Consider the following 23,137-nt stretch of genomic DNA (forward strand, 5'->3'; position numbering starts at 1 on the left):
GTGACCTCCTCCTCTTCCCCCGGAAGCCACCATGACCCCCTCCTCTTCCCCCGGGAGCCACCATGACCCCCTCCTCTTCCCCCGGAAGCCACCGTGACCTCCTCCTCTTCCCCCGGAAGCCACCATGACCCCCTCCTCTTCCCCCGGGAGTCACCATGACACCCTCCTCTTCCCCCGGAAGCCACCGTGACCTCCTCCTCTTCCCCCGGGAGCCACCATGACCCCATCCTCTTCCCCTGGGACCCCCGAGACATACAATGTCGTCAAGACCGCAAAGCCCACCTCCTCTCCCAGAAAACCACCAAGTTTACACTGCAAAGCAGTCCTTGGGCCAAAAAAGTTTAGAGACCCCTGGGATAAGGAATACCAAATTCTTGGGTCAAATGCCCATTTTGCACTCTGTGGTTGGCTCTGCTAAACTGCAGATTTTTATAATGTAGTGTGTCAAAAGGCTATGTGGCTCTAAGGAAAACAATGCATGCTTAACTGTAAACATGTAAGCAAAGAATTGCTTACTCCCCCCATCCACTTGTATGCTCTGCTCTTCGCATACATGCTTCTTATTCATTCTATGTTTGGCTGCTCTTGAGTGGAGATCAGTACAATGCAGCATATAGTGCAGCCTGTGTAACAAACCTTTCATCCAAGGGCTCCTGCTACTTCCTGTCCAGTTATGAGATAGAGATAGTTATATAGTCTCAGGTAACATACTGCCTGTCCATTCGGTGTTTGGCTCTTTTACAGTACAGATCAATACAATGCAGTATATAAAACTCAAGAGAAGAAAAAAAGTTTTGGTCCAGCCAAGTCTCCTTTCTCAGTCCTGGCATTATACGGACACTGTCATGAGCTAAAATGGTGCATGGCTACCGTCTCTGTCACCCTGTTATCCCATATGAATCCTCTGATGGACAACCAGGCCTGAATGACTGCCAAAAGTCTTCCCGCACTGCGGGCAACAAAATGGTTTCTCCCCCGTATGAGTCCGGTGGTGCAGCAAGAGATTGGCCTTGCGGTTGAAGACTTTTCCGCACTCATAACAGGCATAAGGCTTCTCCCCTGTGTGGATCCTCTTATGGCGGATGAAGTTGGACTTGTCGTTGAAGCTCCTCCCGCAATCCTGACACTCAAAGGGCTTTTCCCCTTTGTGAATGCGTTCATGTGTCACCAGCTGGGAGTTGTTGGCAAAACATTTCCCACAGTGGGCACAGGCATACGGCTTCTCGCCCCGGTGGCTCATCTGGTGAATGGCGAACGTGGACTTGTCTGTGAATTTCTCCGGACACTCCATGCAAGAGAACTGCTTCCCGCCAGCGTGGAAGACTTTGTGGCGGACAAGTTCCGCCTTGCTGGTGTAGCGTTTGCCGCATTCACTGCAGCAGTACGGTTTCTCCCCTGTGTGGGTGCGTTCGTGGATCAGGAGGTTGGCCCGGCGGTTAAAGCCGCGGCCACACTGGTTGCAGGTGTATGGTTTCTCCCCAGTGTGGATACGCTTGTGGCGGCCAAAGTTGGACTTGTCGTTGAAGCTCTTGCCACACTCTGCACAGATGAAGGGTTTCTCGCCGCGGTGGATGCGCAGGTGTGTCACCAGGTGGGAGTTGCTCTTGAAGCTCTTCCCACACTCGTTGCAGCCGAATGGCTTCTCACCAGCGTGGAGCCTCAGATGGACCATGAGGTAGGAGTTGCTGCTGAAACACTTGCCACAGATGGAACAGACGAAGGGGACTTTGCCGCGATGCAGACGCTTGTGGACAAGCAAGTCACTGTTGTAGGCAAAGCACTTTCCACATTCGTTGCAGATATGCTGCTTGACCGCGGCACTGGACACCACGTTGGCACCGGGGTCCACGTCTCGGAGGTATTTTCCGTAGGAGTTCACATTTAAGGGAGGGGAGTACAGGTGGAGGTTAGAGTTGAAATTGGTGTGAAAGTTCTGGTAGTAATTATCATGTTTGAGTTGATAATTGGATTCAAACTGAGCAAAGCGGTGGTTCGATGACATGTGAACTCGATGTCCAAGATCTGTGGATGTGAAACAAATTGTTCTTTAGCAAGTGGTTTTTCTTCTTAAAGGTAACTCTTAAAGCAAAACCTTGAAGCAAGCTGTAAATAGCATGTTAGATACCTATTTATAGGGAAGGCTCTAGATCTCATTGAACCTTACCAGTCCTCTCTTCATCTCCTTGTTCCACCTCTGTCCTCCATTCAAAATTAGGGCCTTCAGGACCCCTTGGAAGGATTCGGAAGAAATCGTGTCCCTGAGTGCTTCTGAAAACCGGCACTAACACGAGTGCAGATTCGCACATGCACAGTACGAATGCGCTTGTCTTCAAAAGCACTTGGGCATGCGAGTATTTCCAAGTGCTTCTGAAGACTGAAGATGTATTTAGCCTGCAGGTCAAATAATTTCACTGGGGAGACAAATGGGGAGCGCGGGCATGGAGAGAAGACCGGGAGAGCTCGATGGGATCCAGAGCCTGCCCTCTTCTTAGGTGAGTATCTAACTTTTTTGTACAGTTTACTTCAGGGTCACCTAAACAAGAATTGGAGAACAGAGGTGCCAGCAGAATAAAAAACACATAAAATACTTAAAAATTGGAATTTATTTTGAATACTCTACATAAAACTTGCAACTCCGTGTAAGAGGCGCTTTACACGGACCTTGATGCTAACAGTTGTTTGCTCCCTTTTTATTGCCAGATGAAGCGGGGTCACAGCTGCGGAACGCGTTGCAAGTTTTATGTGGAGTATTTGAAATAAATTCCTTTGTTTAACATGTCGCCACGTGTATTTGACATCCTTGGGAGCAGGGCCGTGCAGAGGGTCCTTAAGTGGGGGGTGCTCAAATTTAAAAAAGGGGCCTGGCAATGCCTTCCCCTGCATGCCCCCCCCGCCTCGTTTCTGGCTAGGGGGGTATTGATTGTCATGCTGCTGAATGCAGATGAAGGGTGCCATGTGGGTGTAAGTACTGAGTGTCATGTGGGTTCTGGCTATGGTTGGGTATCGAGTGTCATGCGGGTGTTGATTGCAAGAACTTAGTGCCATGTAAGATCTGGGTGCATGTACTGAATGTCATGTGGGTGCTGGGTGCAGGTACCGGGTGTAACATGGGTGCGAATACTTGGCGCCATGCCTGTACTGGGTGCTGGCTATGGGTGGGCTTTGGGCATCACATGGGTTTTGAATGCAGGTACTTTGGGTGCAGGTACGGGTTAAGTGGATACTTGGTGCAGATAGTGGGTGCCATGTGGAAGCTGTGTGCAGGTGTGAGTACTGGGTGCAATTTTAGGCCTGGGTGCAGATACTTGGTGTCATGTGAGTGTGAGATCTGGGTGCCAGCTATGAGGAGAAGGGGTGGCTGATGGGAAAAGTAGAGGTTAGTGTGGGTGCTGCAGGAAGGGGCAGGGCCATGCAGAGGATCCTCAAGGGTGTGGTGCTCAAATTTGAAATCGTAAATCATGCTAAATTGTGTATGTAATACCCCCTCTCCAGAAAGCATAAGGCAGTCTTAACCCCCCCCCCCCCCTCCCACCCCCCAAACACACACACACACACCTTTATAGCAGTATCAGGCAGACTTTGTGTCTCCTTCCAACTCTTTTGGTGCTACCACCCTCAAATCAGCAGTGATAGGTGCCCACTGTTAGAGTGGGTTAGAGTGGGCACAGTGGAGCCCACTGTGGAGGCACAGACTCACCTTTCATTACTGGGACCTCTGTCACTCTTGATCAGCACCCAAACCTCTTTTCAGGCAAAGAAGTGGTTACCAATATGCAGTGGTTACTAAGCATTAGTAGATGCAAAACTGCAGTAAGTGCCAAGGTGCAGTGGGTGCCCAGATGCAGTAATGGTAAGATGCAAAGGTTCACTTTGTGGTAAGTTGCAGTGGGTGCCGAGATGCCAAAGTAAAGTCTGTGTCAAGCTGCTTTGGGTACCAAGGTCCAGTTTGTATTGGGTGTGTATTTGCAATGGGTGCTATGCAGTATTGGGTGCTGAATGAGTAGCAGATCGTAACAATAGTGGGTGCCATGTGAGTGCTAATTGGTACAGGGAGCCATGTTAGTGTTGGACATGAGTGAGTAGGGACTGCCATTTGTGGTCTGGATGTGTGCCATGGGAGAGTACTGTGTCTCATATGGGTTCGGACCAAGGATGGGTACTGGGTGCTATTTGGGTGCTGGCCATGGACAGGTACTAGGTGCATATAATGGCTTTGGAACTTAGTGACGTGTGAGTACTGTGCCATGTGGTTGTTGATTATAGGGGTATGTGGGTCTTAGGTGCAAATACTGAGTGCCAAGTGGGTACTGGGAGTGAGTACATGGTGACATATGGGTGATGGGTGCTGGCTAGTGGGGTATTTGTTGTCATGTGGGAGCTAAAGGCAGATGCTGGGTGCCATGTGGGTTCTGGGTGCTGGCACAGGGTGTCATGTGGAGTCTGGCTGTATGGGTGTGTATCAACCATCATGTAGGTGTTGATTGCTGGTACTCAGTCCCTTTTGAGTTCTGGGTACACAAGTACTGGATGTCATATGTGAGTGCTTGCTGTGGGTGCTGGGCACCAAGTGGAGGCTTAGTGCAACTGGAACTACTGTAGATGAAACATGTGGGTGTTGGGTGCAGGTACTGGGTATCATATAGGTGCAAATACTTGGTGCCATGCCTGCACTGGGTGCTAGCTCTGGGTGGGTGTTGTGTGTCACGTGGGTTCTGAGTGCAGGCACTTCGGGTGCTAGTACTGGTTATGTGAGTGGGTGCCATGTGGAGGCTGTGTGCAGGTGTGAGTAGTAAGTGACATGTCAGAGCTGGGTGCAAGTACTGTGCCATGTAGATGTGAGTACTGGGTGCCAGATATAGGGTGAAGGGGTGCAGGTATTGGGTGTCATGTGGCTGTTTGATGCAAGTACTAAGTGCCATATTGAGGCCGGATGTGAGTATTGGGTCCTGCTTGGTACTGGGTGCTTGCTATAGTGGGAGTTACTGGTTGAGTGTAATGTGGGTGCTGAATATTGGTGGGATTGCTGTGGGTGCAGGGGGTGGGAGATCACTTTGGGTACTGCTATGAATGGCATAGTTGCTGCTAGGGGAGGTCCAGGTCAGTGTGGTTGATGGGGGAAGGGTAGGTCACTGTGGGTGCTGGGGGGAGAAGTAACTGTGGGTGCTGTGGAAAGTAGAGGTCAGTATGGGTGCTGAAGGAAAGGGAGGTCACTGTGGGTCCTTTGGGGGAGATCACTGTGGGTCTCGGCAGGTAGAGGTCATTGTGGGTGCAGGGGGTGGGAGGTCACTATGGGTGCTGCTATGAATGGCATAGTTGCTGCTAAGGGAGGTAGAGATCAGTGTGGGAGCTGGGGGAAGGGTAGGCCACTGGGTGCTGGGAGAAGTCAGTGTGGTTACTGGAGGAGGGAATGGATGCTGGGTGTTGGGAGAAGCCACTGTGGGCGCTGGCAATGGGAGAGGTCACTGTAGGTGCTGCTTTTGGGATGGGAGGTCCCTGTGGATGCTGCTGGGGACAGGAGGGTAGCCACTGGGGGAGGGAAAAAAATCACTGTGGGTGCTGGGATAGGTCAGTGTGGGTGCTGGGGTAGGCAGGATCACTGCTAGAGCTGGGGAGGGAGAGGTCACTGTGGGTGCTGGGGGAGGGAGAGGTCACTATGGGTCCTAGGTGGAGGGAGAGATCACTGTGGGTGCTAGGTGGAGGGAGAGGTTACTGTGGGCGCTGGGAGAGGGAGAGGTCACTGTGGGTGCTGGGGGAGGGAGAGGTCACTGTGGGTCCCAGGTGGAGGGAGAGGTCACTGTGGGTGCTAGGTGGAGGGAGAGGCCACTGTGGGTGGAGGGAGAGGTCACTGTGGGTGCTGGGGGAGGGAGAGGTCAATGTGGGTGCTAGGTGGAGGGAGAGGTCAATGTGGGTGCTAGGTGGAGAGAGAGGTCACTGTGGGTGCTGGGTAAGAGAGAGGTCACTGTGGGTGCTAGGTGGAGGGAGAGGTCACTGTGGGTGCTGGGTAAGAGAGAGGTCACTGTGGATGTTAGGTGGAGGGAGAGGTCACTGTGGGTGCTAGGTGGAGGGAGAGGTCACTGTGGGTGCTAGGTGGAGGGAGAGGTCACTGTGGGTGCTAGGTGAAGGGAGATGTCACTGTGGGTACTGGGTAGGGAGAGGTTAGTATGGGTCCTAGGTAGAGGGAGAGGTCACTGTGAGTGCTAGGGGAGGGAGTGGTCACTGGGTACTAGGTGGAGAGAGAGGTCACTATGGGTGCTGGGGGAGGTAGAGGTCAGTATGGGTCCTAGGTGGAGGGAGAGGTCAGTATGCCACACTAGGATTCCTGTCTGGGCCTCTTCACTTGAAAGTGTCCCAGGCGGGGGCGGAGCTTCCCACAGGTGGGTGGAGCTTAGCGCGGTCAGGGCGGGGCTTATTTTGCACGGCGAGAGGGGCCTTTTTTGAAGATTTTAAAAATCCAGAGCACCCCCCTGTGCACGTGCCTGCTTGGGAGTAAGTAAGTCCACCACTGCCTCTCCTATTTTTAAGTATTTTATGTACTTTTTATTCTGCTGGCGCCTCTGTTCTCCTGCTACTTACAGTCCACCCTTGGTGGAGGGGTGTTTTACCCCCTTTTCTCCTTTCCGATCTACAGAGAGCGACTTAACCCTGAGTGGGAACAGGTCTAATCTTCCCACCTGCCTTTATAGTGGTTGCCTAGGAGGTAACCCTTGTTTGTGAGTATAATGTATACTTACCTTAACTTTCACCTACACTTCCAATACATACTACACCATATCGGACTCTCTGTGTCCTTTGTCTTCTTTATTGTTGTACACTTAATCAAGAACTGGCAACCCATTGACCACATACAGAACAGAAGGTAGACCACAGGCCCAGTGATCACCCTCACAGTCTGCTCTACTGAGATCAGCACAACATGCTGGATAGTCTCTCCCCTTCACCTGCTAGATGTTTACAGCCTTGATCCTGGCTTCCTCAGCATGATAATTCTACTAGCGCTGCATCAGGCCACAGATCAGCATTGTGCTGGAGAAGACAGAACTCAGGACGGGAGTATGGCCAGTGAAGAGCAGCCAATCTGGTTACCATTTAAGAACCCAGCATGCTCTGCCAATCTTTGGGTGAAAGGATGTTGGACATAAATAGGGATGAACTATAATGAAGGCATGATAATAGGAGAGGGGGTGGAGCTATAACAGCAATATATATTTAATGATCTCCAACAATGAGCAAAACCATAATGAAGAACAACTAGGCTAGGCTACATTTCAGCAAAGGAGTTGCAAAGGGCAGTGACAGCGGTAATGATCAGGGTGCTGCTGCACAGGACACCTCCCACCTCATCCCTCTATCCCTGGGAAGTGAGCACAAGTTTGTGTCAGTCGCTATGCTGGAATATCCTGCTGTAGACTACTAGTTCACAGGAAGTGGAATTTCAAGACCCAACTTTCTGAACAGGAAGCCAGAAAGGTGCAGGAGTCTTGAATCTGTATGAACAGGTTTACAGCTGTGGGAAAATACAACTATAAAACAGATTTTTTTACAAAATGCATTAATAAATATAATGTAAGCTAGACAACATGTGTTTTGAGAATTTCATGAATTCAGTTTTGGATGCAGTTGGGCCATAGCAGATGCATCCAGTCATAGTTGGTGTTGAGGGTAGAGGATTGAACTTCATCCCAATCAGTAGCTGTCTGATACCCCCTCTGCCATAAGAAATCTTTACCTTTTTCCGAATAGATCATCAGTGACATCTGTATGGCTGATATTGTGGTGAAACCGCTCCCACAATGCAGTCAGGGCCCTGACAGATTCCTGTGTATGTGTGTGTATATATATATATATATATATATATATATATATATATATATATATATATATATATATATATATGTGAAAAACTATTTGCCCCCTTCCTGATTTCTTATTCTTTTGCATGTTTGTCACACTTAAATGTTTCTGCTCATCAAAAACCGTTAACTATTAGTCAAAGATAACATAATTGAACACAAAATGCAGTTTAAATGATGGTTTTTATTATTTAGTGAGAAAAAAACCTCAAAACCTACATGGCCCTGTGTGAAAAAGAAATTGCCCCCTGAACCTAATAACTGGTTGGGCCACCATTAGCAGCAATAACTGCAATCAAGCGTTTGCGATAACTTGCAACAAGTCTTTTACGGCGCTCTTGAGAAATTTTGGCCAACTCATCTTTGCAGAATTGTTGTAATTCAGCTTTATTTGAGGGCATTCTAGCATGAACCGCCTTTTTAAGGTCATGCCACAACATCTCAATAGGATTCAGGTCAGGACTTTGATTAAGCTACTCCAAAGTCTTCATTTTGTTTTTCTTCAGCCATTCAGAGGTGGATTTGCTGGTGTGTTTTGGGTCATTGTCCTGCTGCAGCACCCAAGATCGCTTCAGCTTGAGTTGACGAACAGATGGCCGGAGATTCTACTTCAGGATTTTTTTGGTAGACAGTAGAATTCATGGTTCCATCTATCACAGCAAGCCTTCCAGATCCTGAAGCAGCAAAACTACCCCAGACCATCACACTACCACCACCATATTTTACTGTTGGTATGATGTTCTTTTGCTGAAATGCTGTGTTACTTCTACGCCAGATGTAACGGGACACGCACCTTCCAAAAAGTTCAACTTTTGTCTCGTCGGTCCACAAGGTATTTTCCCAAAAGTCTTGCCAATCATTAAGGTGTTTTTTTTAGCAAAATTGAGACGAGCCTTAAAGGGAAGGTCCAAGCAAAAAAAAAAAATGAGTTTCACTTACCTGGGGCTTCTACCAGCCCCATGCAGCCATCCTGTGCCCTCGTAGTCACTCACTGCTGCTCCAGTCCCCCGCTGGCAGCTTTCTGACCTCGGAGGTCAGGGCCGCATTGCATACATTTTTACGCATTCCAGCTAGTGCAGGAACAAAAATGTATGCGTTGCACCACTAACGCGTAAAAATGTATATGTTAATGTTCCTGCACTAGCGGGAATGCGTAAAAATGTACGCAATGCGGCCCTGACCTCCGAGGTCAGAAAGCTGCCAGCGGGGGACTGGAGCAGCAGTGAGTGACTATGAGGGCACAGGATGGCTACATGGGGCTGGTAGAAGCCCCAGGTAAGTTAAACTCATTTTTTTTTTTTTGCTTGGACCTTCCCTTTAATGTTCTTTTTGCTTAAAAGTGGTCTGCGCCTTGGATATCTGCCATGCAGGCCATTTTTGCCCAGTCTCATTCTTATGGTGGAGTCGTGAACACTGACCTTAATTGAGGCAAGTGAGGCCTGCAGTTCTTTAGATGTTGTCCTGGGTTCTTTTGTGGCCTCTCGGATGAGTTTTCTCTGCGCTCTTGGGGCAATTTTGGTCGGCCGGCCACTCCTGGGAAGGTTCATCACTGTTCCATGTTTTTGCCATTTGTAGATAATGGCTCTCGCTGTGGTTCGCTGGAGTCCCAAAGCTTAAGAAATGGCTTTATAACATTTACCAGACTGATAGATCTCAATTACTTTTGTTCTCATTTGTTCCTGAATTTCTTTGGATCTTGGCATGATGTCTAGCTTTTGAGGTGCTTTTGGTCTACTTCTCTGTGTCAGATAGCTCCTATTTAAGTGATTTCTTGATTGAAACAGGTGTGGCAGTAATAAGGCCTGGGGGTGACTACAGAAATTAAACTCGGGTGTGAAAAACCACAGTTAAGTTATTTTTTAACAAGGGGGGCAATCACTTTTTCACACAGGGCCATGTAGGTTTTGAGTTTTTTTTCTCACTAAATAATAAAAACCATCATTTAAAATTGCATTTGGTGTTCAATTATGCTATCTTTGACTAACAGTTAACGTTTTTTGATGAGCAGAAACAAAAATGTGACAAACATGCAAAAGAATAAGAAATCAGGAAGGGGGCAAATAGTTTTTCACATCACTATATATATATATATATATATATATATATATATATATATATATATATATATATATGTATATAGTGTCTTGTCACTAACTGTCCCTCAGAGGAGCGCACAATCTAATCCCTGTCATAGTCCTATATCCACATATCTATTGTGTGGTGTATGTGTCATACTCTAGATGTTTAGAGGGAAACCAATAAACTTTCTGTATGTGTTTTGGATTTGGTAGGAAACCGGAGTGGCCGGAGGAAACACACACAGACACGGGGAGAACATACTTGCAGATGTTGACCTGGCTGGAATTAGAATCAGAGACCCAGCGATGCAAGGCGAGAGTGCTAACCACTAGGCCACCGTATTTCAATCAATATCAATCATTACTTGATCTATCTTCTGTTTCTTAACATCTCGCTTTGCACTGCATTGATTAGTCCCCCTCTCCTCCCCCCCCTCCCCCATTATCTTTTGGTAAAGTTACTCTTTGAGACTGTATACTTCTAAAATTTCCTTCTTTCTCTGTTTAGTGTTTATTCCTCACCTGTGCTGATCTCTGCAGGGATTTCCGCCTCCTTACCCGGCACATCTGCCTCTTCATCCTCCTCCACATCAATCACTACAATGTTCAAATTCTCCTCCTAGAGACAAGCAAAGTTATAGGATGCAAAAAGAATAGTTTACCATAATTTGCAGTACAGCCTGTAACCTCCTAAGCAGACCCATTATTTACGCATTTTACAAACTATGAGATAGGGTAAAGGAGGAGTGAGACCTGACTGAATACAAATCCGTCTTATTAAAAAATACAAAACTTTATTCAAACATATGCTTTTTACGCATTTAGATATTAAAGACAAAACAAATAACATTTATATTGCACTTTAGTAAATAATGCACGAGGACATCCTGTGGCCAAACAGTAAAATTACACCTAAATACATTTTATTTAACCACTTTACCCCCACGCATACGAATTTCTCCGTCCCTTTTTCCATCCTTTAACCCCCAGGGACGGAGAAATCCGTACTTTGCGCACTCCCGGCGCTGCCCGCGCTCCCGCTCGTAAACACGCCGCCCGCCGCTAGTAAACACGCCGCCGCCCGCTCGCCCGGAGATCAATGAACGGGAAAATCCATTCCCGTTCGTTGATCTAAGCCCCGCAATGATCCGCTGCTCTCCGATGGGCAGCGCGATCATTGTGATCTTACCCAGCCTCCAAGTACTTCCTCCAAGCTTCCGGAAGGACGCTTGGAGATCGCATTAAAACAAAAAGTTACTGTGGCCATCTTGTGGCCAAATAGTAAAACTACACCCTAAACATTTTTCCCATACAAATAAATTACTTTTACACAAAAAATTAACTCATTACCTCACACACTCCCAATTTTTTTTTTTTTGTAATTAAAAAAAAAATTAAAAATTTTCAATAAAAAAAATACATAAATAGTTACCTTAGGGACTGAACTTTTTAAATATTTATATCAGGAGGGTACAACACTGTTACTTTATAAACTATGGGCTTGTAATTAGGGATGGACGCAAAACTGAAAAAAATGCACCTTTATTTCCAAATAAAATATTGGCGCCAAACATTGTGATAGGGGCATAATTTAAACGGTTTTATAACCGGGACAAAAGGGCAAATACATTTCATAGGTTTTAATTACAGTAGCATGCATTATTTAAAACCTATAATGGCCGAAAACTGAAAAATAATTAATTTTTTTCCCACATTTTTCCTATTTTCCCATTAAAACACATTTAGAATAAAATAATTCTTGGCATAATGTCCCACCTAAAGAAAGCCTAATTGGTGGCGGAAAAAACAAGATATAGTTCATTTCATTGCGATAAATAATAATAAAGTTATAGACGAATGAGTGGAAGGAGCGCTGCAAGGTGAAAATTGCTCTGGTGGTAAAACCCCTCAGTGGTGAAGTGGTTAATACAAATCCCCACACTTACATTTAAAATGAACTCCTTGCCTCCCACACTCTCCCATAGTACACAAATATATACTTTTTTTGCATTAAAAAAAGACATAAAAAATACACATGTAGTAACCTTAGGGACTGAACTTTTTTCAATATGTATATCAAGAGGGTATTTTACTGTTATTTTTTAATTTAGGGGCTTGTAATTAGCGATGGACGCAAAACTGAAAAAATGCACCTTTATTTCCAAATAAAATATTGTCACCATACATTGTACTAGGGAAATATTTTAAACGTTGCAATAACTGGGACAAATGGGCAAATAAAATGTGTGGGTTTTATACACAGTAGTTTTATTTTAAAACTATAATGGCCTGAAAATGTTTTCTTCTTATTCCAATTAAAATGCATTTAGAATAAAATAATGTACCTCCCAAAGAAAGCCTAATTGGTGACGAAAAAAAAACAAGATATAGATCATTTTGTTGTGATTAGTAGTGAATAAGTTATTGGAGAAAGAATGGGAGGAGCGCCTACAGGTAAAATTTGCTCTGGTCCTAAAGGGGAAAAAGCCCTCAGTGGTCAAGTGGTTTAAGCAGAACTAGTCAAAAAGACAAGATATGTTCATGAAATTTCTCTGGCTTCACTAATGACACAAATCATAGTGGAAATGATGTCTACCAATACCTTGTGCCAAAAATCCCACAAAACGTTTGTGGTCACTTCAGCGTCTCGTTCAGTTCCATACAGACATTACATTAGTAACGGCAAATGCAATTTTTTGTTATTTTGATGTAGCTTGGAAATAGGCCAATCACATTCAGTTACAGCCAATTTGCCTCACATTAATCATCTGTATGTATGTGGCATTTCCTATAGAGACTAGAGGGGAAGGAGAAGCAGGAGGCTCCCCGCAGCACCTAGGCAAATAAATTCAGCCAGGGCTGCTATTTGTCACCATGATTTGAAGGGAACAGTACACGGCAGCAGTACACCACCTCCTTGCGTCTCCTGTAGGATGGGTCGTTCAGCCCATACTCCTGAGGATAAAGGGGGCCAAGACTTCTCTCTGGGGTATCCGGAACACCGGATTCATCTGCAGGAAACAAAGACAGAATGGAATTAATGAGCTCTAGACTAGGGATGGTCAATAAGATGCAAATCATATCAAGTTGATGCAGGTTTATGCAAAATTTGTATGCAAATTGATGTAGCTTGAAAATGGACCAATCTAAATTTTACCTCAGTGGGATCTATTTGGTTCATTTTCCACACGCAAAGTGAAGGCAGACTTCAGGGCTGCCTTCAGTTTAAACTGACCAATCAATTTAAACCCAGGTTTAAATTGATTGGTCCATTTCAAGCTGCATATATTTGCATAAAAATTTGCATACATTTGCATGTAGCAAAAAAGTTTCTTTTTTTTTCTACCTACATACATTTGCATCAACTCAGAAAATGCTTTATTTCCTCACTGGTGAGATTTTACAGACAGCAAAATGGTATATTTGTGTATGTTGTCAGAAATACTGCATACTGCTTTATTTTTCTCTGGTTGTAACAGCTTTTTATTTGGTTTTCCAAAAGAACATGAAAGATTGTACAACATACTGGTACATTGTATAAGTATAAAAATTGCTGAACAACATTGACATAGAAATAAACAGGAAATGATGTCAGTAACTCCTATGAGTATTAGAACAGGTGTTCTCTCCAGCAGTAGGGATAATTAATGAGAAGCAAATATTTCTGAGTTACTACAGACTTATGTAAATTTTAATGCAAATATATGCAGCTTCAAAATGGACCAATCAAGTCCCACCCAGGTTTGTACTGATTGGTCCATTTTCAAGCTGAATATATTGGCATTAAAATTTACATAAATCTGCATGAACCTGGAAATATTTGCATCTCATTTATCATCCCTATCCAGCAGCAGTAGTAAGTCATTTTACACACATACTGTGAGCTGCAGATAAATTCAAAGGAAGCACCATTGCCCACTCAATCACTCGGCCACTCTCGGCTAGGTGAGTACAGCAGTAATGGCTAAACAGGTCATGATCAGAGCCTGCATTCCTGCAAACAACGGGCATGCACCTGTCATTTAAGAGTTAAGAATGTAGTATGTGTGTCTAACTTTGTTACCTAATCATTGGAAGAACTGACAATAATGGGCTGAGGATGTACAGATGAGTCGCTAGCCTAAAGGCTAGAGGCGCTACGTGGAAGGCCGATGAAGCAGCGCATAAGGAGCATTATGCAGCAGGAGGGCTGAGTGGGGAGAACAATGCTCTCGGCAATGCACTTGGCCAAATTGGTCCGTCAGGCTGACTGCTGTCTGAGGCACCGAGGGGGATCGGGGGCCGCCGTACTCACGCTAAACTCTTGGCAGAGGTGGTCGGTATCGGGCCACCTTGGTCAAGTTTAATCTAGCCTGTGTACAAGGCTGTAGTCATGCTTACCTAACCCCCTTTAGGATTAGACAAGGGATAGCACAAAAGTGGCTTGCCCATGATAACCCCAAACACTACCCCATTAAAAAAGTATTTACACACAGCGTGGCTGTATAAAAAAAATTCCATAAAATCTGTGATCAATGGGCACAGAATTATTATTTATGCTCGGCCCTCTGCACCACCTACTCCATAAGTGTCATTCTTGATGCAAAAGGTTATATGTTCCTCTTGGTTCCTCTTCCTACTCACCCTACTGGACTTGTTTCAGAAGTGAAAGTATTTAAAGCATGCATGTAATGTTCCATGGTTGGTCTCCATCACTATGCGTACCTTAGACTTTTGTACCAGCAAGAAGACATTACCAACTGTGAAACGGTCATAATGACATATTGTGAATACACCATCTACTGTCGGTACAATGTACACCTGGTTGCATACTGTTTAATGAACCTTATTCTTGAGGAAAAAAAGTCTCAGTCAGTGGACCCCACATTCAGAGCCCTATTCCTACTCACCGGTGCTTATGTAGCTGGGATCTTCCTCTGCTTTCCTCTGCTTACTGCTTCCTACATAAACAGGTGTCTCCTCAACTTCTGGATCATCATCTACTGTCCAAATATCCACATTCTCCCCCTAAACAGCATAAGAAAGAAGTTACACCGGGCCTGTCCTACAACACGGAAAGCAATCCCATGTATGCTATGACCATACACTGTAAAATGCAAAACTCACTTAGTATGACTGTTAATGACTTTTTCCCTATGTAGTTGTTACTTAGGGCTTGATTCACGAAGACAAATAGCATGCCTTATCAGAGTTAACATGCCTTATTCGAGTTAGCATGTCTTATCAGAGTAGCATAGCAAGTGCTACAAACTTATGCCTGCTAATTGGCAATGACAAGAGCTCCACTCGTCCTGTCCTGAGCCCCTGCGGGTCAAATCACTTTAAAGGACATTATCCCCGCAGTATGATTGGCCTAACAGGCTGCCAGCCTATTGGACCAATCAAAGTGCGGGAATAATGTCCTATAAAGTGATTGGACCTGCAGGGGTTTAGGGCAGGACGAGTGGAGCTCTCGTCATCACCAATTAGCAGGCATAAGTTCATAGCGTGCGCTATGCTACTCTGATAAGGCGTGTTAACTCTGATAAGGCATGCTAACTCTGATAAGGCATGCTATTTGTCTTAGTGAATCAAGCCCTTAGAGTATTATTTATCTGATGTCTAAGATTCTTATGTATTTTAAATATTAAAGTGTTTCCACTGCCTTGGAGTTGCATGGGCAGAAGCAGTAACCTCTTCACCTACTCTACATATGTGTGCAGCATGCCTTCTGAGGCATACTGTGGGAGGGAGTGCAGAACATCCATTACCAGCACTGTGTAAGTACAAGATTTCAATATGAGGAAGAATTCTGGGTCAGGAAAGAGTTCTGGACTATATTATCTGATACCTCTGGGAGTTTCTTCTGATAGGATTCTTCACTCGCTTCAGGTGTATCATCAGTGATAACAATGTGCTCCTGTGAGGAATCCTGGGAATAAAGAAGACCTGCACATCTCTCTGGAGGCTTGGAGTTACTGGATCCATCTGTAGGAAACACGCACACTGAGTGAATACATTGTTTGTCTCTGTATCAGAGGAAAGGGCATCTAAGTGGACCCTCCATACTGCTCTCTCAATTACAAGAAATGGAAGTCTCCTCTTACCAAATGATGTGTGGGGCGGCTGATCCTCCATCATGACTTCCTTGTAGAGATCCTTGTGTCCTTCTAAATACTGCCATTCCTCCATAGAGAAATAGACAGTAACATCCTGACACCTTAGAGGAACCTGACATACACAATGATATTGTCACCACACAGACACATCACTTGTGTAACTGGATAATGTCCCAGAATTCCCAGCACTGCTCACCTGTCCTGTCAGCAGCTCAATCATCTTGTTGATGACTTCTAAAATCTTTTCGCTGTTTCTCTCGGGTGTCAGGGAAGAGGGCTCCATTGTTGTGTTCTTGGTCCCTCCCTTAGTTGCCACATGATCACTGGACTTTGTTTCAGGTGTATAAATCTAAAAAATAAAAACTGCGAGATAAAAATGATGTCTTGCAACTCCCAGAACCCTCCTCACCAGTCTTGGTCATATCTTATTACCAGATAAGTCATGTCATGTGACACTCCCAGAATCATTCTCAACCCCCAGTCAGTTATGTATCTTTTTAACAGATACAGTGGTGTGAAAAACTATTTGCCCCCTTCCTGATTTCTTATTCTTTTGCATGTTTGTCACACTTAATAAATGTTTCTGCTCATCAAAAACCGTTAACTATTAGTTAAAGATAACATAATTGAACACACAATGCAGTTTTAAATGATGGTTTTTATTATTTAGTGAGATAAAAACCTCAAAACCTACATGGCCCTGTGTGAAAAAGAAATTGCCCCCTGAACCTAATAACTGGTTGGGCCACCCTTAGCAGCAATAACTGCAATCAAGCGTTTGCGATAACATGCAACAAGTCTTTTACAGCGCTCTGGAGAAATTCTGGCCCACTCATCTTTTCAGAATTGTTGTAATTCAGCTTTATTTGAGGGTTTTCTAGCATGAACTGCCTTTTTAAGGTCATGCCACAACATCTCAATAGGATTCAGGTCAGGACTTTGACTGGGCCTCTCCAAAGTCTTCATACTGTTTTTCTTCAGCCATTCAGAGGTGGATTTGCTGGTGTCTTTTGGGTCGTTGTCCTGCTGCAGCACCCAAGATCGCTTCAGCTTGAGTTGACGAACAGATGGCCGGATATTCTCCTTCAGGATTTTTTGGGAGACAGTAGAATTCATGGTTCCATCTATCACAGCAAGCCTTCCAGGTCCTGAAGCAGCAAAACAACCCCAGACCATCACACTACCACCACCATATTTTACTGTTGGTATGATGTTCTTTTGCTGAAATGCTGTGTTACTTCTACGACAGATTTACCAGGACACGCACCTTCCAAAAAGTTCAACTTTTGTCTCGGCGGTCCACAAGGTATTTTCCCACAAGTCTTGGCAATCATTGAGATTTTTTTTAGCAAAATTGAGACGAGCCTTAATGTTCTTTTTGCTTAAAAGTGGTTTGCGCCTTGGATATCTGCCATGCAGGCCGTTTTCGCCCAGTCTCTTTCTTATGGTGGAGTTGTGAACACTAACCTTAATTGAGGCAAGTGAGGCCTGCAGTTCTTTAGATGTTGTCCTGGGGCCTTTTGTGGCCTCTCAGATGAGTTTTCTCTGCGCTCTTGGGGTAATTTTGGTCGACCAGCCACTCCTGGGAAGGTTCATCACTGTTCCATGTTTTTGCCATTTGTGGATAATGGCTCTCACTGTGGTTCGCTGGAGTCCCAAAGCTTTAGAAATGGCTTTATAACCTTTACCAGACTGATACATCTCAATTACAGTAGTTTTGTTCTCATTTGTTCCTGAATTTCTTTGGATCTTGGCATGATGTCTAGCTTTTGAGGTGCTTTTGGTCTACTTCTCTGTGTCAGATAGCTCCTATTTAAGTGATTTCTTGATTGAAACAGGTGTGGCAGTAATCAGGCCTGGGTGTGACTACAGAAATTGAACTCAGGTGTGATAAACCACAGTTAAGTTATTTTTTAACAAAGGGGGCAATCACTTTTTCACACAAGGCCATGTAGGTTTTGAGTTTTTTTTCCTCATTAAATAATAAAAACCATCATTTAAAACTGCATTTTGTGTTCAAATATGTTATCTTTGACTAATAGTTCACGGTTTTTGATGAGCAGAAACATTTAAGTGTGACAAACATGCAAAAGAATAAGAAATCAGGAAGGGGGCAAATAGTTTTTCACACCACTGTATATAAATAATATCATATGGGATTCCCAGAATCCTCAGCACTTCTACAGTCAGACATGTATCTTATTGAGAGATAAATGAGTGATGTCATGTGACACTTGAAAAATCCTCCTCACCTCTTCAGTCAGGAGTGTATCATATTAACTAATATACGATTTATATCATGTGACACTCCCAGAATCCTCCTCACCTCTCCAGTCAGCAGATAGAGGATCTTCAGGGTGAGCTTAATGATTTGATCAGTCATGTGGCTCTGGTCCTTCTCCATCCTGAGACTGGGCTCAGGTCCCAGCTGTGAAGACCAGCTGAAAGATGACCTATTTAGAAGGGTAGTATAGATATAAATGACATATTACTATCACTGTTTATAAAGACTGTTTGTTATAGAGAAACATTTGAATAATCAGGAAGGGGAGGACGTATGTTGAGTGAATTAAAGTTTTGTACTTAACACTAATATTGAGACATCTCATACAAATCCTGCCAAAGAATTTGCAAGCACTAGAAATTCTGTTAAAGTGCACAGGACAGAAGGTAAACCTAGAAAAATGCACCCTGTATGTATTTAGATAGTTTAGCCTGTCTAATTCTGACAGTCCAAAGATACTGTAGTTGGTTGTATCAATGTCCATACCAACCATAGCAGATGCTGTGGGGCACAGAAGCAAAAAAAATAGCCCGGTTATTCCCCAACTTGATTACTGCGTTTTTATTTTTGCAATTATCAACACTGCACCTGTCAGACACACGAACCTCGCTGTAAGCAGTGAAGCTCAGTGAGAAGGGAATGTGCTTTCCATATGCACATTGGGGTAGTCACTGGAGACACCCAGATATGGGGGGGGGGGGGGTCATTAGGTAATTGTACAAATGTTACCTTCTGTATTGTATATGTTGTGTGCTGTATGAAACTTTAGGTTGTTATGTCAAATGTTTCCTTGAGGAATCATTTCTTAAGTGTGTGCAGAGCTGGCGTCCAATCCAACTATTGCCATGGTACCCCATGACCTGTAGCCTTGCATCTTCCAACACTACTACAGTCTTCTGAGGCAGCGGAAAGCAGTAAATTCACTGCCTGTCAGCTGCTAATGTCCACTGGCTGGGGGCTTGTTAGTGCTCGGCACAGGCACTAGACAGGGGCCCCCCATGGAGTTGCATCTGAACACAGTGGTTGCTGTCCTCAGAGATGGTGCTTGCTGTCCTCAGAGATGGTGCTTGCTGTCCTCAGAGATGGTGATTGCTGTCCTCAGAGATGGTGATTGCTGTCCTCAGAGATGGTGATTGCTGTCCTCAGAGATGGTGATTGCTGTCCTCAGAGATGGGGCTTGCTGTCCTCAGAGATGGGGCTTGCTGTCCTCAGAGATGGTGCTTGCTGTCCTCAGACATGGTGATTGCTGTCCTCAGACATGGTGCTTGCTGTCCTCAGACATGGTGATTGCTGTCCTCAGAGATGGTGCTTGCTGTCCTCAGACATGGTGCTTGCTGTCCTCAGACATGGTGATTGCTGTCCTCAGACACGGTGATTGCTGCCTTCAGACACGGTGGTTGCTGTCCTCAGACACTGTGGTTGCTGTCCTCAGACACTGTGGTTGCTGTCCTCAGACACGGTGCTTGCTGTCCTCAGACACGGTGGTTGCTGTCCTCAGACACGGTGGTTGCTGTCCTCAAACACGGTGGTTGCTGTCCTCAGACACGGTGCTTGCTGTCCTCAGACACGGTGCTTGCTGTCCTCAGACACGGTGCTTGCTGTCCTCAGACACGGTGCTTGCTGTCCTCAGACACGGTGGTTGCTGTCCTCAGACACGGTGGTTGCTGTCCTCAGACACGGTGCTTGCTGTCCTCAGACACGGTGCTTGCTGTCCTCAGACACGGTGCTTGCTGTCCTCAGACACGGTGCTTGCTGTCCTCAGACACGGTGCTTGCTGTCCTCAGACACGGTGCTTGCTGTCCTCAGACATGGCATGAGATTATTTTTTCCCGCTGGGTAGCACCTCATCATGTGAAACGAGACACGCATGGTGTTACCGAACACTGTCATTTGGTTGGATGTAACTGCAGCCCAATGGCGCTCATGGCCAGCAGCTGAACTGCTCAACAAACTTTTGTAGACGTTGCGAATAAATCTTAGGTGTGTCAGTCTCTACTTTCAGTAAATAACATTTGTTTATGCATCCCTTACCTTTGTTATGTGCAGTTAAACTACCCCTGATGTGAAGGGATATTTTGGGAATCAAGCCCATGTTGAGCTAGATTACCAGCTGCTGGTAATTGTGCTCGTTCTCTTCGGTGTCCCTCCCATTCACTGACCTTTCAATACTCAACTGGCTCATCAGTCAAATAAGCTGGAGGATGTGGCCATGGCCATACATGAGTGAGTTTGAACTGCGCATGCCCAGTAAAAGGAAGAACTTTTTTGTAAATAAGTGGTTCAGAACTCGCCGTTGCCGAATTCAGAATTGCTTGGTCAACACTCTGTGAACAGCTGAAAAGCTGTTGGTGAAAAAGACATGGGGGCCCTAAACACAACGAGCATCACCAAGGTAATTTGCACGTAATCTAGCTCACCATGGGCTTAATCAACACGGGTTTTGGGCTGGTGCACACCAAGAGCGCTTCTGAGCGCTTTTAAAAATGCCATCGTTTTGAAAAGTGCTTGGCTAATGTATTTGAATGGGATGGAGCACACCAGAGCGATGAGCTTTTTTCCCAACTGCAAACACGGGTCCTGCAGCATTTTTGCTGATTTCTGAGGCGATTCAACCTCAATGTTAAGTACAGGAAAGTGGGAAAAATCGCTCAGAAAAGCACTAGATCAGAGCGATTTTCCAAGCATTTTTGTTACAGAAGCTGTTCAGTTACAGCTGTACTGTAACAAACGCTACACCAAAACGCTCCAAAAATCGCTAGGCATAATTAGAAAATCGCTAGGCACATGCCTAGAATCGCCTAGGAATATCACTTTAAAAAGCGCTGAGCGTTTACGATTACGCTAGCGCTTTTTGGTGTGCACTGGGCCTTTATCATGTAACCATGGCGACACCAGTAAACCGAAAGACTGAATAATTACGCACTACAGCTTTCCTCCCTGGAACATTTTTATAGCAGCAAACCACCCTCTTAATATTTACAGCTGTAGTTATGAAGAATGGTCACAAAGAAGTCCTACTGAGTAAGATTTGGGACCACAAGTTATCAGTATGCTGTCATACAAATGCACCAAAAAATTAAAAATACATAATTTATTACATTTCCCTGTTTACTCTTCAATACAGTATTACACCATATAGAAAGGTTAGGAGGATGTTTAAACTAAAGTTCTGATAAAGTCTTGGCTCTAGTTTCGTTAGGGAACCCAGCAGCAAACCACATAAGAAACAGTTCTCCAATCACAGCACACTCTACCGTACAAAGCGTTGTGATTGGCTAAATAGCGTGGGAGTGGTTTACTACAACCTAACTGGAACCTAGCAGTTTGGGAGGATACTGTCTACCCAATCACATTAGCTGAATTTCCCTATGAGGCTTCCTGTTGGGTCCCCTAAACTAGACTAAAGTATAATAAAATATATGTGTGTGTGTGTATATTTATATAGATATACATGAATTGCCAGGAAGATTAGGACTCACCACATAAGGGATGACTTTGGTCAGCTTTGGTAAGATGAATGCGGTTACAGTAGCAAACATGACTACAAATCCCTCAGAATCCCACAGAAGTGTTTAGATAGTCCCTGTTTATGCAAAGTGCCTGCTTTTATGCTCTCATATGTTTTTAGCTAATACAAATAAACTCGTTTTCTGATCAGAATTGCTTAGACAGCCCTTGTCTTTTAGCTCTCGTTTTTATGCATAGGCAGATGTTAACTAAAACATGGCAGACTGCAGAGAGTTCATTAATTTAATATCTGAAGTCATAACAACAACAGTTGTTTAGGTGATACAGTTCTGTAAAGTTTCGAAAGTTTAAAAAGAAATCTTGTACAGTTATCAGGGGCATAACAATAGACCCTGCAAGGGATGCAGCTGCAGGGGGTCCCAGAAGTCGCAGGGGGCCCAGTGGGGGGAGAAGTTTATTTTCTCTGTCCTGAGAGACTAATAACAAAGGGCATGGAGAGAAAAAAAACTTTCTGCTCTTTGCACAATTGTTCTAATGACTGCATCTGCTCAGTCACTAATAATGAATCATACAAAGTTTTGCAGACAAAGATTTGTAGACAGGCCCTATTTAGTGTTCAGCAGGGACTTGCATACAGCACTGCTCTACCCGCAGCCTCTCTACATCTCCCCAAGTGCTGTGTGCTGTAGTGATGCTGGAGGAGTCTGCAGAGCCAGTTCTGCTACATCAAAGATGGACAGAGTGAGTGTACTAAGCTGAGGCTAGGAGCACACTCGTGTGTCGGTTTTCTGTATGCGGTTTCTGCACACCAAGGGCTTGATTCACAAAGCCGTAATAACTGTTAGCACGGCTGTGAAAAAGTGGTTTGCTCGCGTTTTTGCGCGTTAACGCCAGGGCTGTGAAGTTGGAGTTGGAGTCGGAGCAATTTTGGGCACCCGGAGTCGGAGTTGTGGTTTCATAAACTGAGGAGTCGGAGTCAGGAGTCGGAGCTGGATGATTTTTGTACAAAATCCACAGCCCTGTTAAATATTAGACTAAGGAGTCGGAGTCGAGGAGTCTGAGCCATTTTGGTTACCTGGAGTCGGAGTTGGAGTCGTGGTTTCATAAACTGAGGAGTCGGAGTTGGAGTCAGAAGATTTTTGTACCGACTCCACAGCCCTGGTTAACGCAAATTTATCGCGCGAACGCGGAACGTTTTCACGCTAAATTTTGCGTGAAGCACTTTTCGCAGCGTGATAACAGTTATCCCTGCTTTGTGAATCAAGCCCCATGTGTGTCTGTATGTGTGAAAACTTGCACGTTTTATCACAGAAGCTAATGTAATTGATAGGAAAAAATGACTGCTGTTTTTATCTGCAT

General features: G+C 44.9%; 1 protein-coding gene across 1 annotated transcript in view; it reads right to left on the minus strand.

Annotated features, from left to right (window-relative positions):
• Positions 1 to 233: 233 nt before the first annotated feature.
• Positions 234 to 23,137, minus strand: part of LOC137534554 (zinc finger protein 436-like) — a 33,474-nt gene continuing 10,570 nt past the window's right edge. Inside the window, exons 2-9 of the mRNA XM_068256099.1 lie at positions 18,353 to 18,479; positions 16,223 to 16,375; positions 16,015 to 16,138; positions 15,759 to 15,895; positions 14,818 to 14,935; positions 12,842 to 12,939; positions 10,451 to 10,547; positions 234 to 2,022 (exon numbers count right to left, since the gene is read on the minus strand). Of these exons, the coding sequence (XP_068112200.1) occupies positions 887 to 2,022; positions 10,451 to 10,547; positions 12,842 to 12,939; positions 14,818 to 14,935; positions 15,759 to 15,895; positions 16,015 to 16,138; positions 16,223 to 16,375; positions 18,353 to 18,479 (1,990 nt within the window). The 3' untranslated portion in view covers positions 234 to 886. The remainder of the gene's footprint in view (positions 2,023 to 10,450; positions 10,548 to 12,841; positions 12,940 to 14,817; positions 14,936 to 15,758; positions 15,896 to 16,014; positions 16,139 to 16,222; positions 16,376 to 18,352; positions 18,480 to 23,137) is intronic.

Source organism: Hyperolius riggenbachi, chromosome 10 (assembly GCF_040937935.1).
Source record: "Hyperolius riggenbachi isolate aHypRig1 chromosome 10, aHypRig1.pri, whole genome shotgun sequence".
Taxonomy (NCBI): domain Eukaryota; kingdom Metazoa; phylum Chordata; class Amphibia; order Anura; family Hyperoliidae; genus Hyperolius; species Hyperolius riggenbachi.